The 15,591-nt window shown below is 61.2% G+C and overlaps 1 protein-coding gene across 1 annotated transcript in view; it reads left to right on the top strand.

The window, feature by feature from the left end:
* The first annotated feature begins 1,401 nt into the window (after positions 1-1,401).
* Positions 1,402-15,591, top strand: part of HMCN2 (hemicentin 2) — a 32,609-nt gene continuing 18,419 nt past the window's right edge. The window contains exons 1-28 of the mRNA XM_058423098.1: positions 1,402-1,630; positions 2,527-2,597; positions 3,479-3,637; positions 3,783-3,905; positions 3,981-4,152; positions 4,500-4,606; positions 4,808-4,928; positions 5,024-5,296; positions 5,433-5,577; positions 5,839-5,960; positions 6,044-6,316; positions 6,425-6,566; positions 7,113-7,240; positions 8,011-8,124; positions 8,245-8,394; positions 9,028-9,222; positions 9,416-9,511; positions 9,859-9,983; positions 10,255-10,399; positions 10,507-10,619; positions 10,851-11,007; positions 11,188-11,350; positions 12,602-12,729; positions 12,856-12,964; positions 13,239-13,408; positions 13,910-14,005; positions 14,108-14,284; positions 15,328-15,447. Coding sequence (XP_058279081.1) covers positions 1,402-1,630; positions 2,527-2,597; positions 3,479-3,637; positions 3,783-3,905; positions 3,981-4,152; positions 4,500-4,606; positions 4,808-4,928; positions 5,024-5,296; positions 5,433-5,577; positions 5,839-5,960; positions 6,044-6,316; positions 6,425-6,566; positions 7,113-7,240; positions 8,011-8,124; positions 8,245-8,394; positions 9,028-9,222; positions 9,416-9,511; positions 9,859-9,983; positions 10,255-10,399; positions 10,507-10,619; positions 10,851-11,007; positions 11,188-11,350; positions 12,602-12,729; positions 12,856-12,964; positions 13,239-13,408; positions 13,910-14,005; positions 14,108-14,284; positions 15,328-15,447 — 4,123 coding nt within the window. The remainder of the gene's footprint in view (positions 1,631-2,526; positions 2,598-3,478; positions 3,638-3,782; positions 3,906-3,980; positions 4,153-4,499; positions 4,607-4,807; positions 4,929-5,023; positions 5,297-5,432; positions 5,578-5,838; positions 5,961-6,043; positions 6,317-6,424; positions 6,567-7,112; positions 7,241-8,010; positions 8,125-8,244; positions 8,395-9,027; positions 9,223-9,415; positions 9,512-9,858; positions 9,984-10,254; positions 10,400-10,506; positions 10,620-10,850; positions 11,008-11,187; positions 11,351-12,601; positions 12,730-12,855; positions 12,965-13,238; positions 13,409-13,909; positions 14,006-14,107; positions 14,285-15,327; positions 15,448-15,591) is intronic.

Raw genomic sequence — 15,591 nt, 5'->3', positions numbered from 1 at the left:
TTACTCAGAGGCTGTGCCTTAACCCCCAGCAGGGAAGAGGTTAAACCCCAGCTAGCACAGGTGCTCCTGGCCCTGGGAGCACCGGTGGGTGTGGGAAGAGCTGCCTGGGATTAATTTGGTGATGAGGAGAAGCTGTTGGGGTTTCTTTGTGCCGGCAGTGCTGGCGCTCCCTGGCAGGATGGAGCTGGGATGCAGGTCGGTGACTGGGAATGCTCCAAGGGGGGTTTTGTGGCACTGTGGGGTGGGGGAGTCCCCTCAGCTCTGTGGGGCTGCGAGTGCAAGCCCTGGTTGTGGCACAGGAGGGGGACAGGCCACCGGCACAGCCCCGGGGAGAAGTGCCATTGCCCCGCTGTGAGGGGGATGTCCTTGCCTGCTCTGAGGTTGTGCCAGGCTGAGCCCACATTGCAGGCATAAAGGAATGCACAGGATGGTCCCGCTGTCCTGTGTGTGGGCCATGAGAGGGCTGATCTCCAAGGTCCTCCAGCTCCTGTGCCTGGGCGGAGCAGGGCTGGTGCTGCGGGTGCAGGAGATGCACAGCTTCACCCGGAGCCGGCTTTTGGCCGCGGCTGCTCCCTGGGTCCCGCTGCGGGGGAGTTGAGCAAGAGCAGAGCATCCCTGCGGAGCAGCCATGAGCTCAGCACTCGGCTTCCAGGGCAGCCAGAAAACGCTGCGCAGCCCCAGCCAGCGCTCCCGGCCAGGCGCTGCTTGTCCTGGCCAAGCGCTGCCTGTCCCAGCCCGTGTGCTGGCTCCGGCTCTGTCTGTGCTCTGCGTGGCTCTTCTCTCCCTCTTCGCGGGGTGGCTGCGTGGCTGAGCCCACCCGAGCCCCCCACAGAGCCCCCTGACCTCCAAGCCGCGTTGCAGACCCCCGTTCCCGGGGCCCTTCGCCCCGCACAGGGGGAGTTTCCTTCCTTGGCGCTCCTTTCGCAGCTGCCTCTCCCCGCGCTGGGGTTTGGCAGGGGTTGCTCCCAGGTGCTCAGCTGTGACCCCCATGTCCTCCCCTAACCCCCTGCTCCCCCCAGCAGAGCGGGGTCTCTCTGAGCCGGGGGGGGTCGGGCTTTGGCAGCGTTTCTGACACTCCCGTGGGCTGCAGGATCTGCTTCCCAATCCCTGCATCTCCATCCCGATTTCCTCCAGCTCCCACCCACCTCCCCGCCGCGTCGCTGGCTCCAAAAGTCCGGTTGTTTTTTTTTTTTTTTTCCTCCCGCCCTCCCTCCTCCCTGCCAGAAGTTGAGCGCTGGAGGAGCAGGTCCGCAGCTGCGGAGGGCTGGGCGTTCCCTGCCCGGGGTCCCTTCTCCGTCCCCGCCGCGTGTGGCCCCTCGCACACCGCGTCCCTCCCTGGTGCCGGACGGGCGAGCGCAGGGACACGAGGGGTGCTCCTGACAGCCGAGCGTGTCCCCCACGATGCCGCCCCACGGAGGGGTGTTTGCGGCTCTGGGGGTGCTGCTGGCCCTCAGCGCGGCCGAGAGCCCCCCGGGCTGGGCCACTCTCGCCTTTGTCTTCGATGTCACCGGCTCCATGTACGACGACCTGGTGCAGGTGATGGACGGGGCCTCGCGCATCCTGGAGAGGACGCTCGGCAGGAGCACCAAGCCCATCAGCAACTACGCTCTGGTGCCCTTCCACGACCCAGGTAGGTCCGGGACAGGCTGAGGATGTGTCCTGCCGGGGATGGGGCTGTGGGGAGCCGGGCTGTGCCTCTGGCTGCGTCTGGCTCTGAAGCATGCACCTCACGAGTGCTTGTGCTGTCCCCCCTGCCCCGGTGACTGCTGTGATGGGGATGGCACCTCCACAGCTGGGAGAGAGGCTGGGGTTCCAGTCCCCACGACCCCCTGTGGGCACAGGCTGGGCTGTATTAATCCCAGGGGCGCTGACACCTTGTTGGGGTGGCTCTTTCCCTTCCATCCTGCTCTAATCTCCCCGGAGTAATCACGGGGGGTATTCGTGCCCAAGTCCACGGCGTGCTTCCAGGTCACCTCAACAAAAACACTGCTTTGATAGATGCTTCGGTAACTTGCTGTGATTCCAGAATCATTTCTTTCTGCCTCTGTCTTTGTCTTCTTTTTGTGCACACCCATAAAAGGGCAGCTGCTCCCCAAAAGAGCCCTGGCCTCCTACAAGGAGAGTGGGACCCAGGCTTTATTTTCAGCAGAAACACCGATTTGAGTGAAAACCATTGGATCCAGACAGGGAAGGAGGCAGAGGCAGTGAACTGATTCCTTCATTGCTTTGCTGGGAGCCTTCCCCAGTGGAAAAGGGCACTGGGCTTGCAGCTCACCCTGGCTGGGACCACCCAGAGCGTCGGGAGAAATTCCTGGGCATAGGAATAGTTTGCCAAAGTGGTCACAGCATGGGCACAAGGGCTGCTGCGCCCAAACCCATTTCTCTCCTGGTGCCAAGCCAGGGTAGATGCTGGACCTTGAGTCTCACAGGTTCTTGAGCCAGGGCAGGTGCCAGCAGCCCCAGCAGCATGGTGGTGTTGGAAGAAGCTGGGGCTGGGACTGAGGTGGTGGTGTCCGTGTCTTGCAGAGGTGGGACCTGTCACCCTCACCACGGATCCCCAGCTCTTCCAGCAGCGCCTGCGGGAGCTCCATGTCCAGGTAGGCATCCTCAGCCCCACGCTGCTCTGCCAGACCTGGCCCCTGGCACTTGGCGGGAAGCCTGGCACTGCATGGTGGTGTGCTCCAGGAGCAATCCCCGCAATGCTTTCACCCCCACAAGTGTGATGGGGGTTCAGGCTGAGCCACATTGGCTGGGGGCTGCACACAGGGCTGGGAGTGGAGAGGATGGGTGATGCTGTGCCCCAGAGTCCTGCAACAAGCCAGAGAACTCCCAGGCCACAGCTCTTGGCCCTAATGGAGATGCTGTTCCCAGGAGAGCTTGCACAGACTCTCCATGGAACCAAAAATCTCCTCTTCTAGAAAACCACTGCTTGATAATTGAGTTTTTAATTTCTCATTTAGTTTTTCTTTTTTTAAAATTATTTCATCTGTTTTCTGCTAGCTGAAATGTTCCCTGGGAGCTTAATCCTGCTTTATCCATCCCCACTCTTGCTCTGCCTCCTGTGAATTGCTAAATCCCTGTGGCGTTTCCCTTCGGACGCAGCTGTTTTGGCAGGAGGTGTAAACGCTGAGGCTGCAAATGGTTTCTCAGCCCTTCGGGGTGCCAAGCCCTGGGAAAGTGGGAGCTGGTCCTCTCTGTGCCAGGAGGCTGCCCCGGGGTGGCTGCTCTGCACAAATGTGCCCACTAAAGTTGTCTGTGGGAAACCAGGGGCTTCTGCGAGCACGGATCCCCAAATGGGTGCTTTAATTATCATCGTTAGTGGGACAGAGCCGGGTCTGTGCCATCCTGAGCGTCCCTGCAGTTCCGTCCCGAGAAATGGGGGGGTTCCTCCCCGTGAGCATCCCCTGGCGGGATCCTGCCGGGAGCTGAGCGCTGCGTGGCTCGGTGCCTGTGCCACGTCCCTGCCCGTGTCCCTCAGGGCGGGGGGGACTGCCCGGAGATGAGCGTGGGAGCCATCAAGGTGGCCGTGGAGATCTCGCATCCCGGCTCCTTCGTTTACGTCTTCTCGGATGCTCGGGCCAAGGACTACGAGCAGCAGGAGGAGCTGCTGCGGCTGCTGCAGCGCAAGCAGAGCCAGGTGAGCGGCGCGGGGGATGGCAGTGACACGCGGCGATAAAACCCCTGGAGCGGGGGGAATTTGGCAGCCCCCGGGATGCTGGTGGGTGCCAGCTGCGTCCCTTCCCGTGGGTGGGCGCGATGTCACGGCGCCGTGTCTGCGGCAGGTGGTGTTCGTGCTGACGGGGGACTGCGGGGACAGGAGCCACCCCGGGTACCGCGTGTACGAGCGCATCGCTGCCACCAGCTCCGGGCAGATCTTCCACCTGGACAAGCAGCAGGTGACAGAGGTGAGCGGGGAGACCTGGCCCCTCGCGCTGTCGGTGAGGGGAGATCCAGGTTTAATCCCGCCCTGCTGCCTCCAGGTGCTGAAGTGGGTGGAAGAGGCAATCCAAGCTTCCAAGGTCCACCTGCTGTCCACGGACCACGAGGATGGTGGGGAGAACACGTGGGAGGTCCCCTTTGATCCCAGCCTGAAGGAGGTCACCATCTCCCTGAGCGGCCCTGCCCCAGGGATCACGGTCCGGGATCCGGCAGGTGGGAGCCCAGGGCAGAGGGACAACAAGGGGAGGGTGGGGGGTGATGCTTTGACCCCCCAGAAGGACCTCAGGTGAGGACAAGCAGGAAGGGGTTCACCAAAACCTGGCCTAAAATTCAAATGAGAAGGTGAGGAGCTACAAAGCCCTCGGTAAACACCAGCACATCTCCCTGCTCCCCTCCCAGGCTGGCTTTGCCTCTGCCCTTGAGGGCTCTCCCTGCTGCCCTGGCTGTGAGCTGTGATGGGCTCTGCACCTGAGCCCTGAGGGAGGAGACTCCTGGCTGCTGTAGGAACCAGGGGATAGACCTGGAGCTTGCCCATGCGAGACATTCACTCACCCTTACAGGAAAGGTCCTGGAGAAAGGCCGAGGTCTGAAGGAGCTGCTCAACATCCCCAACTCAGCCCTGGTGGTGGCCCTGGAGCCCTACGAGCCAGGGATGTGGCTGGTCACGGTAGGCTGGTGGCACACCTGCACATCCTCTGCCTTTCCCTGATGGATATTTAGCTTGCCAGGCTTTTCCAGGTGTGGGCATTCCCCATCCACCTCCGGCCAGGCAGAGGATGTGTGAGCGGGCTGAGAGGGACCGGCTGCATCCCCTCCCATCTCCTCTCCCTTCCCTACCCTCAGAGCTTGACTCTCAACCTTCTTCCAGACCCGGAGCAGTGGCCGCCACTCGCTGAGGGTCACGGGCATCAGCAACGTGAATTTTCGAGCCAGCTTCTCCCCCCAGCCGGAATTCGACACCAGCCAGCCCGGAGAGCAGCCGCTGCAGGGTGAGGGTGGTGCTGCCCGAGGGGCTGGACGCTGCGCCTGGGCGTTTTGCAGCCGGGAGTGTGGTTGGTGGTTTTTTTCCCTCCCCGCTTTCCAGGTCTGCCCATCTCTGTGCTGGTGAACTGCACGGGTCTGAGGCCGCCTGGGCGCCTGCAGGAGATCCAGCTCTTCAACACCTCGGGCCACGTCCTGCTCTCGCTGCCCGCGCAGCCCCTCCTCACCTCCTCCTCCGGCTCCACCACGCAGCTCTGGCTGGGATCCCCGCTCTGGGTCCCCCCGGGTGACTTTCTGCTGAAGGTGAAGGGTGAAGATGCCCAGGGCCACCCCTTGCACCGCCTCTCAGGGGTCACCTACACCAGCGTGGTCCCCGGTGAGTGGAACCCTCGGGTGCTGAGCAGGGACCAGAGGTTCTGCCTCTGCTTTGGTTTCTCCTTAGTCATCCTGTGCCCCAGTGAAGCTCACAGTGAGCTTCTGAGGTACATCTACACATCCCCAACCCCCTCCAGGTCTACCTAAAGTGAACATTTCCAGCAATATCCAGGCTTACAAGCGTGAGCCACAGCTCATCTCCTGCTCTGCACAGAGCGAGATCCCTTTCCGCCTGCAGCTCAGCCGCGGCAGGATGAAGCTCAGGGAAGAGCAGCTCTTCAGGTGAGCCTCTGGCATGGCCCAAGAAGGACCCACGTGGGTCCCCGAGCTGTGCCAGCTGAGGGGGTGCTCTGTGCTGGCTGGGTGCCTTCAGGTCCTGAGCATTCCAAGAGGAAAATTCCAAGGGACGGGTCTGCAGTGGGTGGGGATCCACCTCTCTGCCGGACTCAGATGGAAAAAAGGTCCCAGGGAGTAGGACCAGGATGGTGTCGTGGCAGCTCCAAGGTGGGAGTGATCCGTATCCTCACCTCTCCCTTTTTGCAGGATTTCAGGGAACATCAGCTGGTTGATCCCTGCAGCGTCCGAGAGCGACGAAGGCTTTTACGAATGCACGGCCACGAGCAAGGTCGGAGCGACCCGGGCTCGTGCCTACGTCTCTGTCTCAGGTGGGGGCCGCTCGCGCCAAGCCTTAGAGCCCTTTCCACGGCCGGGCTCCGGCTCCTTTCACCCAGGCTTCCCGTGTCTGTAGAGCCCCCGCCGCGCGTCATCGCCCCCGCCAACATCACGGCTTCGCCGGGCCAAGACGTGGTCATGTCCTGCGTGGTTCTGGGGGACGTGCCCTACAACCTGACCTGGAGCTGGGACGGGAAGGCGGCACAGCCAGGGGACGGCCGGACCCGGCTGCTGCAGAACCGCTCCCTGGAGATCAGCCGCGTGCGGCCGGGGGACAGCGGCCTGTACGAGTGCGTGGCACGGAGCGCCCGTGGCTCTGCCGCTGCCTCGCTCTGGCTCTTCATCCGGGGTAGGCTTTGCCCCTGTGTGCCACCCTGGCCCCGGGGATGCTTTGCTGCCCCGTGGGAGGGGCGGTGAACGGCACCCGGGGGCTGAGCCCCGCTCCGACCCCGTGCAGAGGCGCCGTGGGTGAAGGTGGACCCCAGTCCGCAGCGTTTCAGCAGGGGCCAGGAGCTGCGGCTGAACTGCACGGCCGGGGGTCACCCCCAGCCCCACAGCAGCTGGAAGCGCTGGGGCTGGGCTCTGCAGCAGGATGAGAGGTAACCCCTGGGGAGCCTGCAGCCTCCATCCTGCCCGTCCCACTGGGATGTACAAGTTGAGGGTGGGAGGCTTGGGGCTGCCATAGCTCTGGGAAGGAGGAGGAATTGCAGTATCCCAGCCATCCTGAGATGCTTGGCATGCTGCTGGCCTTAATTTCCTGTGTTTATTTTTAAGCTCTCCTGCCTCATCCAGGTCACCGTCCCCACCTTGCACACCTGGTGTGAGCTCAAGGCTCAAAATACTCCTTGTACTTCCCTTTAATTTCTTCTGCTTTTTACCTTTCAACTCCTGCCCGTGTCAGGCTGTGAGTGCCAGAGTTGACTTTGGGGAAGGCTTTTTGGACTTTTGAGATGAAAAAGTCCTATTGTCAGTGCCTTTCCCTGCTTCAGAGCAAAGCCCTTCCCTGCAGCAGCTGGCTCTAAGTGCTGACCCACATCCATCACCCGCCCAGCACAGCCTGAAACTTCCTCATTTATATCAACACATTTTCACCATCCCTCTTTTCCACAGGGCTCATTTCTCCCTTTCTCTCCCATTTGCTGCAGGGTTTTCAGGGATGCTGAGGGTACCCTGCACATCAGGTCTGCTGTCCCGGAGGATGCAGGGAATTACAGCTGCCATGCCAGCAGCACGCTGGGCTGGGATGAGCAAGTGATCACCCTGGAGTTCACTGGTACCTGCTTCCTGACAGCACTCTGGGAATGGGGCTGTGTGTGATGGAGGGTGTTGGGATCAGCACTCTGGGAATGGGGCTGTGCGTGATGGAGGGTGTTGGGATCAGCACTCTGGGAATGGGGCTGTGCGTGATGGATGTTGGGGTCCACACACTGGGAATGGGGCTGTGTGTGGTGGAGGATGTTGGGATCAGCACTCTGGGAATGGGGCTGTGCGTGATGGAGGGTGTTGGGATCAGCACTCTGGGAATGGGGCTGTGTGTGATGGAGAGTGTTGGATCAGCACTCTGGGAATGGGGCTGTGTGTGGTGGAGGATGTTGGGATCAGCACTCTGGGAATGGGGCTGTGTGTGATGGAGGATGTTGGGGTCAGCACTCTGGGAATGGGGCTGTGTGTGATGGAGGATGTTGGGGTCAGCACTCTGGGAATGGGGCTGTGTGTGATGAAGGGTGTTGTGGTCAGCACTCTGGGAATGGGGCTGTGCGTGATGGATGTTGGGATCCGCACTCTGGGAATGGGGCTGTGTGTGGTGGAGGGTGTTGGGATCAGCACTCTGGGAATGGGGCTGTGTGTGGTGGAGGATGTTGGGATCAGCACTGGGAATGGGGCTGTGTGTGATGGAGGATGTTGGGATCAGCACTGGGAATGGGGCTGTGTGTGATGAAGGGTGTTGGGGGACAGCTCCCAGGGCTCTGGGGTCCCCTTGGGCTGGGTGGCACCGCACCCAGCGCAGCAGAGTGACCAAAGCCATCTCTCCCTGTGGCACAGAACCTCCCACCATCCTGGCAGTGACGCCCAGCCTGAAGGTGCTGGTGGGAGAGGATGTGACCCTGGAGTGCTGGGTTTCGGGGGCACCCCCGCCCCACATCGTGTGGTACAAAGGTGGGACCGGGGCACGCGCTGGGACCCCCCCCGCGGCCCCGCAGGGACGTCACACCCCAGTGCATCCCCTGGTGTGACCCAGAGGTGCGTTGGGCGCTCATTCTGGGGCTCTCGGGGCAGGGGAGCAGGCCATGGCGACGTTCCCGGCGGGCACGCAGCGCGCGGTGCTGCGGCTGCAGGCGGTGCGGGAGGAGGACGCGGGGCGCTACGGCTGCCGTGCCCTGGGCCAGGCTGGCATCGCCTTCGACAGCACCGTGCTGCACGTGGGCTGTAAGTCCTGTTGGGTCCTGCCGAGGGCTCGGGCCGTTCCACAGCTCTCCCTTCTGGCTCAGCTCCCCTTTGCTGCTCCCCAAGTCTCCCCGGCTTCCCCCGGTGGTGCTCGGTACAAACAGGCGGAAGCCTGGCGGGGTTTCCAAGCCTCGGGAAGATGCAGGAGGCTCAACAAGTGGGGCGAGGCAGTTGTTATTGCACGGGGGCGTGAGGGCTTGGGATCCAACTGGAGATGCAAAGTGCGTTCAGTGGGATTAGGCAGAGGTGGGGTCTGATGTTTGTGTGTCTGAAAATCCAGGTGAAAATCTTTTGCTGGGGGCAGAAGGGATGAAAGTGCATGAGGAGGAGAAGGGAAGGCTCTGTGTTGAGGGCAGCAGGGTTTAAAGCAGTTAAAGATGGAAAAGCGCAGGTAATTTTACTGAGCCAGGGGTCGATGGGTGTAACTGGAAGAAATGGAAACTGCAACGGCTCTGACAGCTTTGGAAAAGCACCAAATGCTTTAAGTTAGTCTCATAACTTGTCAGGGCACCTGGCTCATTAGTTTTGCAGCCCCATCCGTTCTCCAGGCTCAGCTGTGGGGAATCTGGGATACTGGACCTGCCCGAGCCCTTTCTCTGCTGCTCTCTCCTCCAGCTGCCCCTCACTTTCCTGAGCCCCTGGGCGACGTGGAGGTCAAGGCTGGGGAGAGTGTGAGCCTGCTGTGCCGAGTGGAGGGATCTCCCCTGCCACAGGTCACCTGGTCCCGGCAGGACGGGAAGCCCGTGGTGGGCTGGCAGGGACCACAGGGCGTTTCCAGCCAGCTGGAGGCTGCCCAGCTCCTCATTGACAGTAAGAACTGAGCGTGCATGCATTCATTTGTGTTTTTAACTTGTGCAGGCTTAGCTGTGCAGTAACAGCCTGCAGCTCTGAGGGGTCTGTCCCTGCTGGAGATGGTGGGGCAGGGGAGTGTGGTCCCCATCCTGGAGCTTGCTCGGCGCTCTCCAGCCCCACCAGGCTGAGGCTTCTCCCCACTGTGCTCCAGGTGCCTCGATGGATGACCAAGCCACCTACATCTGTGAAGCTCAGAATGAATTTGGGAAAATCCACGCAGAGGTCAAGCTCACAGTCACAGGACAGGGTTTGTTTTTCCGTGCTTTGGTTGGTGAATCGATCCCAGCTGTGCTGGCACTGAGTGAGGGGCAGACTCACTCAGTCTCTGGTCCTGAGCTGGGCACAGTGAATGCTCAGCAGCCCCAGGGCAGGGTTTGGGCAATGCCCTTCCAAGCCCTCTTTGGCTTCGTATACTGACATGGACCCAGAGTGCAGCGAATATCCCCAAATTCCTGGGGGAGTGGAATCGGAGCTGGCTTATGCTGAGCCAGGATCCAGACCTTGGAAGAAAGGTGATCTAGATCCATTCTCCTGAGCGTTCCTGGCCTGTTTATCACTGATTCATACTGGTTCCCTTTCCCCTCTTTCAAGCAGCCCCAGAAATAGCTCTTGCATCCCCCGTGGTCCGTGTGCTGCCAGGCCAGCCCGTGTCCCTGCCCTGCGTGATCCTGGCTGGGAGCCCGTTCCCAGCCCGCCACTGGCTGAAGGATGGGCAGAGGGTGAGAATTCCATGCCTGCTGGGATGGTGGGCGGGTGGACACCGACCCTCTGGTGGGGCTTCACTGCAGGATGGGTCGCCCAGCCTTTGGGGCGAAAGCTGCTGGTGAAAGAATCCAGTAGAGCATTTGTGCTGGGAAGGCAGCGTGGGTTCATCTCCACATCAGGATGTTGCTCGAGGATTCATTTCTGGATGTGGCCCTCAAAATGCGGGGATTTGTCGGTGTTTGGCGCTGCCATCTGTCCTGCTTTCTGCTCCCTGCCCCTGTCCAGGTAGCCCTGGGTGACCGCTATTCCATCCGTGCTGATGGGAGCCTCCACGTGGACCAGGCGTCACGGGGGGACGCGGGGACCTTCACCTGTGAGGTGACCAATGCCCTCGGCTCGCACAGGCAGGACGTGTCGCTGGTGGTCCACGGTGAGGGGCAGGGAGCTGTCCCCGCTCGGCAGTGGCACGGGGCAGGTGCTCTCGGTGGTGAATGCGGCCCTGGCCGTGCAGGATGAGCGGCTTCTCTTCCTCCCCAGTTCCTCCCAGCATTGAGCCTGGCCCTGTTCTCGTCACCGCCACCGAGGGAGCAGCTGTCACCCTGCGGTGCAATGCCACCGGCGTGCCCGCCCCTGCTGTCACCTGGGCAAAGGTAGGTGACAGGGACAGGGGGCTGCTCTGCCCCTGCCGCCCCAGGATGATGTGTTTGAAGGGGGTGCAGCTCTCCAGGGTGGCTGTGGCTGCCTGGGGAGGTGGCACCAAGCGTCCTGGGAGGCTGGGACCAGGGCATGGCTTGCTCTGGTGTGTCCAGAGCTCTCCTTGCCCTTGGGAGGTTCAGCTTGTAGGAGAATCTCTGCCTTCCTCCCTTCCCTTCCCTCTGCAGGGCACAGAGCCCATTTCACTGAGCCCACACTACCAACTTGACCCTGATGGGACCCTCCTGATCCCTTCATCATCCCCTGAGGATGCTGGCACCTACTTCTGCACAGCCACCAACGCAGCAGGATTCTCCAGCCGGGAGATGCAGCTGTCCATCAGCAGTGAGTGCTCAGGACAGCTCCAGAGGGGACTGGCAGGGAAAGAATGACCTTGGAACCCTCCTGGCTTCCTTGGAGCACCAATCCTGGTGCCAGATGGGTTTACAGGATGGGAAGAGAAGTGATGAGGGCTGTAGGGAACCTGGAGTGTCCCTGCTCCAGCTGCGCTCCCTCTCCATGCAGCAAAGCCCAGGATCAGCGTGAACGGATCACAGGCGTCGGAGCCCGTCACCGTCCTGGCTGTGCTGGGCCAGGACAGCACCCTGCCCTGCGAGGTGCAAGGAAATCCCCCTCCCCTGGTGCTGTGGAGCCGGGAGCCCCAGCCCCTGCCTCAGGCCACTGCGAGGTAAGGAGGGTTCTGGGGCTGGGGACCGCGATCTCCTGGGATTTTGGGGTCATGTCCATGAAGGGACTCAGCCGCTTGGCAGGGAGAGGTGAAGGGCATCCCTGGCATGCCGTGGCCAGTGCTCAATGCAGGAGATGAGGCTGCGTTAGCTCTGCCCTCCTTGGAGAGCACCGGGCATTTTTGGCATCTTCCAAACATCTGCCGAGACCAGGCAGCTCCTTCCAGGCATTCATGTGTCTACCCAGGACACAGGGCTGGGGCTGGGAAGGAAAGGCAGCTCCAGAGCCACTCCTCACCCTGCTGTCTGTCTGCCTTCATGCGCATTCCTGCCCTGTGCCGTCACAAGGCCAAGGATGTGCCTGGGGATGGTGGATCCCTGGGGGAAACGTTGGACCTGGGCTTGATGCTCCTTGGGACGAGGTTTGGCACAAACACCATTTTTAGCTCAGCGGTGGCTTTGTCTGCACTGGGATGTGGGGTTTTAGCCCAGCTTTGTTCCAGTGAGCGTCTTCTGGAGGGGCAAATCAATTTGTTGAAGCTGCTAGCAACCCTTAGACAGGAATTTAATGTGATTTGGTGGGTGAGGATAAACACGCGTCCAACTGTTCTCCAGGTTATCTGGTGTCTTGGTCTTCCGATGTTTTCTCCATATGGTAGCACCATGTTGGAAGGGACCCCCTAAAGTTATGGGCTCCAGTTTTGGGGTTAAGCCCTTGTTTCCATGGACCTGAGGATCGCTGTGGCCTGGGGAAGCAGGAAGGTGTCTTAGTTCTGCTTTTCTTGGGGATGTATTGCCTTGTTGGTGTCTGGTTTGCCATGGCTGCTCCTGGCTGACCTGTGCTGCTCCCCACGTCTCAGCTGGTCTGTCCGTGCTGGGTGATTTATGGGAGCACACGAGGAGGAATCTGCAGCCGTGGGCTGAGATGATGTTATGTCTGTGGAGCACAGATGAGGCTGGGAATGAGAGCGTGGCCAGCTCCAGCTGCAGGGGCTGTGCTCTGGGGGGACCCTTGTCCTCCTTCACCCCCCTGGGCTCATGCACTGCCTCGTGCTGAGCTCGTGCAGGGGCTGAGCAGAGGGGATTTGTCCCCATGGGCAGCTGTGCCACCCTCTCTGAATGGGAGGTGGCCATGGTGACCTTCTCTTGGCTGTCCCAAGGTTATGGAGAGCTCCCAGCTCCCGCTCAGGGTTGGGTGATGGATGACACGGTTCTTTCTCCCATCCAGCTTTCCTGTTCCTCCTTCCCCCAAGGTACAGCGTCCTCCCTTCAGGATCCCTCCACCTGGCCGAGCTCCAGGTGACGGACACCGGCCTCTACACCTGCACGGCTGCCAACGCCGCGGGCAACGCCTCACTCAGCTACAGCCTGCACGTCCAAGGTTCAAACAGCCCTCCCTGGGCCTCCTGTGCCACTGGGGTCCTGCACCTCCAAACCCTTGGCTGCTCTCGCCTCCCTGTGCCAGGGTTTAAGGGTGGTCCCAGCCTGAGGTCCCCTCTCCCCCCAGCTCCCCCCCAGCTGTGGATTGGTGATGGGGAAAGCCACCTGAGGGCTGTGGCCAACACCTCCCTGAGGATTCGCTGTCACGCCATGGGCATCCCCCCACCCCGGATCCAGTGAGTGGTGCTGGGTGCTCCCTGTGTTCCCAGGATGGGAAGAGGCGCCTCTGGCTTGGGATATCCCTCAGGGTGGGAGGCATCCATTCCTTCTCCTTGTCCCTGGTGTCCTCTGCTCAGCAGCCCTCTGCTGGCACTGCCAGCCCCATTCCGGGTGACAAGGGGACAGTCCTTGCTGCCAGCACCCCACCGTTCACCCTGTGGGTGTGCAGAGGCAGGGAGTGGGTGGTGGCAGCACAGACCAAGGACTGGCTGCCTGTTCCCTTCCTGGCAGGTGGCTGAAGGATGGGCACCCTCTGGACGGGCAGGATGGCGTGTTGGTGTCCCAGGACGGTGGGACTCTGCTGCTCACCCGAGTGGGGCTTGGTCACGAAGGGCTCTACGTCTGCCAAGGCAGCAACTGGGCAGGGCTGGCCCAGGCAGAGGTGCAGCTTTCAGTGCACGGTGAGTGCAGCGTCCTGGGTGAGATGGGCTATCCATCCCGTGCGTCAGCAAGATCGTGGCTGCTCAAAGGGATGGGAGTTCTTGGCTCAGTTTCTTGGCAGGTGCAAGGTGCTTGATCCCTCGGGATCTTTGTCAATGAAGCTGAGAGGTGACGGCTGCTGGCACCACAGTAAACCCTTGACTGGTGTTTCCTGCTGGAGGTTCCTTCCCCAGCCCCATTTCCCCTCCTCCAGCAGGGTGTGACTCTGAGGGTGCCAGCTGAGAAACCTGGCAAGGAACGGAGATTCGTGCCTGGGAGGAATGAATGTCTCCTTGGGGCAGGGACCAAACCTGCTGGGGGCTTTGGGGAGCAGCGGCGGCACCACGGGGTGTTGTGGCTCCCGGCTGCTGCTCTGCCAGGGCTGGGTGTGTACCCAGAGCCATCGGAGAGCCTGGCCGTGCCCCAGGGCCCCGCATGGTGGTGGCTGCTGGGTCACACACAGCCGATGACAATGGTTGCAGTGCCTCCAAACATCGAGCCCAGCGAGGTGGATCTGGCCATCCCGGAGAACAGCTCAGCATCCCTGGAATGCCTGGCCTCGGGGCTGCCTGCTCCCGGTGAGTCAATCCTGACCCTCAGCTCCCGAATCCCTGGCGTTTTCCCTGGGTGAGGGGGGCAGAGCATCGCTCCTCACAGCTCAGCTCTGTGCCTCTCTCCAGATATCACCTGGTACAAGGGGCACGAGCAGCTCTCGGCCGGAGCTGGACTGACCCTGTCCCGGGATGGGAAGCTCCTGGAGATCCCACGTGTCCGAGTCTCCGATGCCGGCAGCTACCGCTGCGTGGCCTCCAGCGTGGCCGGGGTGGCTGAGCTCTGGTACAGCCTGCAGGTCACTGGTGGGTGCAGCTGTGGCCTCCTGAGAGATGGGGTCTTCCCCTCCGGAATATCTCGTGCGAGCGTGGGATCGGTGGGATTGTCCCAGCCCTCAGGATGCATCCCTGGAAGATGGCTCCAGCAAACCCCAGTCCTCTGCTTCTTTTGCAATTCCAATCATGCAATCCCCTGAGTTCATCCCAAATGTCCCAGAAAGCCATGGCCCCATGGATGGGTGTTGTCAGGTGCCCATTTTGGGGTCACCTCCCCACCCTGTCCCGTTCGCACCCTGTGTGCCTGGTGACATTTCTGTCCCCTCGGGACTCAGTGGTGACTCCTGGGCTGGTGCTGAGAAAGGCACTGGACGATTTTTTCTCACTTGATCCAAGCATCCCTGCTGCTTCCCAGACCACTCAGCGTGTCCACAGCACCGTGGGCTGAGCCAGGCTCTGGCTTTTCCCAGGGATGCTCTGGGCCAGTTGGTGGAAGTCCTGCAGGCAGGTGGCCAGGGAGTGGAGGAGATCCAGTTCTCCTGCTCTGGGCTTGTTCCTGCAATCTCTTCCCAGGGAAATGTTTGCACGTCTGCCGTCCTGGCTCGGGTGGATTGTTTGGGTTCTGCTGTTTTTGTTTTTCAAGGGTTTCTGGGTGTTGGGGCTTTTCTTCTCCAAACTGATATCCCTCATGGGAAGGAGTTACCATTTTCCAGCCAGCTGTATCTATGAACAGCTGAGAACATCATCCGATAATGGAAAGATTTGGGTAACCTTCTCAGCGAGCAGGGCAGCCTAACAAGGCTGTGTCTGGCCAACCTGACCTTGGCCTGCTTGTGGGATGCTTGGTCATCCTCTGCTGCTGGCCACGTGCGGTTAAAAGCGTCCCTCACTTGGCTGGGGAGACAAGATTATTGTTTCCACGTGAAGCCGGGGCGGGGGAATGTCACAGGCTTTTTTGTGGCACCCAGCAGGGCTGCAGGGGGTGTGTATCCAGCAGGATGGAGCTCCAGTGAGGAGCTGCCCTTCTCCTCTCATCCAGGGCCATCAACGAGCTGTTCCTCTCATCCCTGCAGTGCCTCCATCCTTCTCCTCGCCAGAGCCCGAGGCTGTGTCCGTGACAGAGGGACAATCTGTCCAGCTGGCCTGCGAGTGCCATGGCATCCCCCTGCCCACCCTGAGCTGGTGGAAGGACGGTAGGGCCCTGTTCCTCAGCCTCATCTCTCCCCGCACGGGTTGACCCAGCTGTTGGTGTCCTCGGAGCAAGGAGAGCGTTTTGTTGAGCAGTATCCAGCTTGGGGGTGGGAGTCTGTCCTGCTGGAAGCCTGAGGGGAAGCTGC

This window comes from Hirundo rustica, chromosome 20 (assembly GCF_015227805.2).
Source record: "Hirundo rustica isolate bHirRus1 chromosome 20, bHirRus1.pri.v3, whole genome shotgun sequence".
NCBI classification, from domain to species: domain Eukaryota; kingdom Metazoa; phylum Chordata; class Aves; order Passeriformes; family Hirundinidae; genus Hirundo; species Hirundo rustica.
This window is presented reverse-complemented; position numbering and strand designations above follow the sequence as displayed.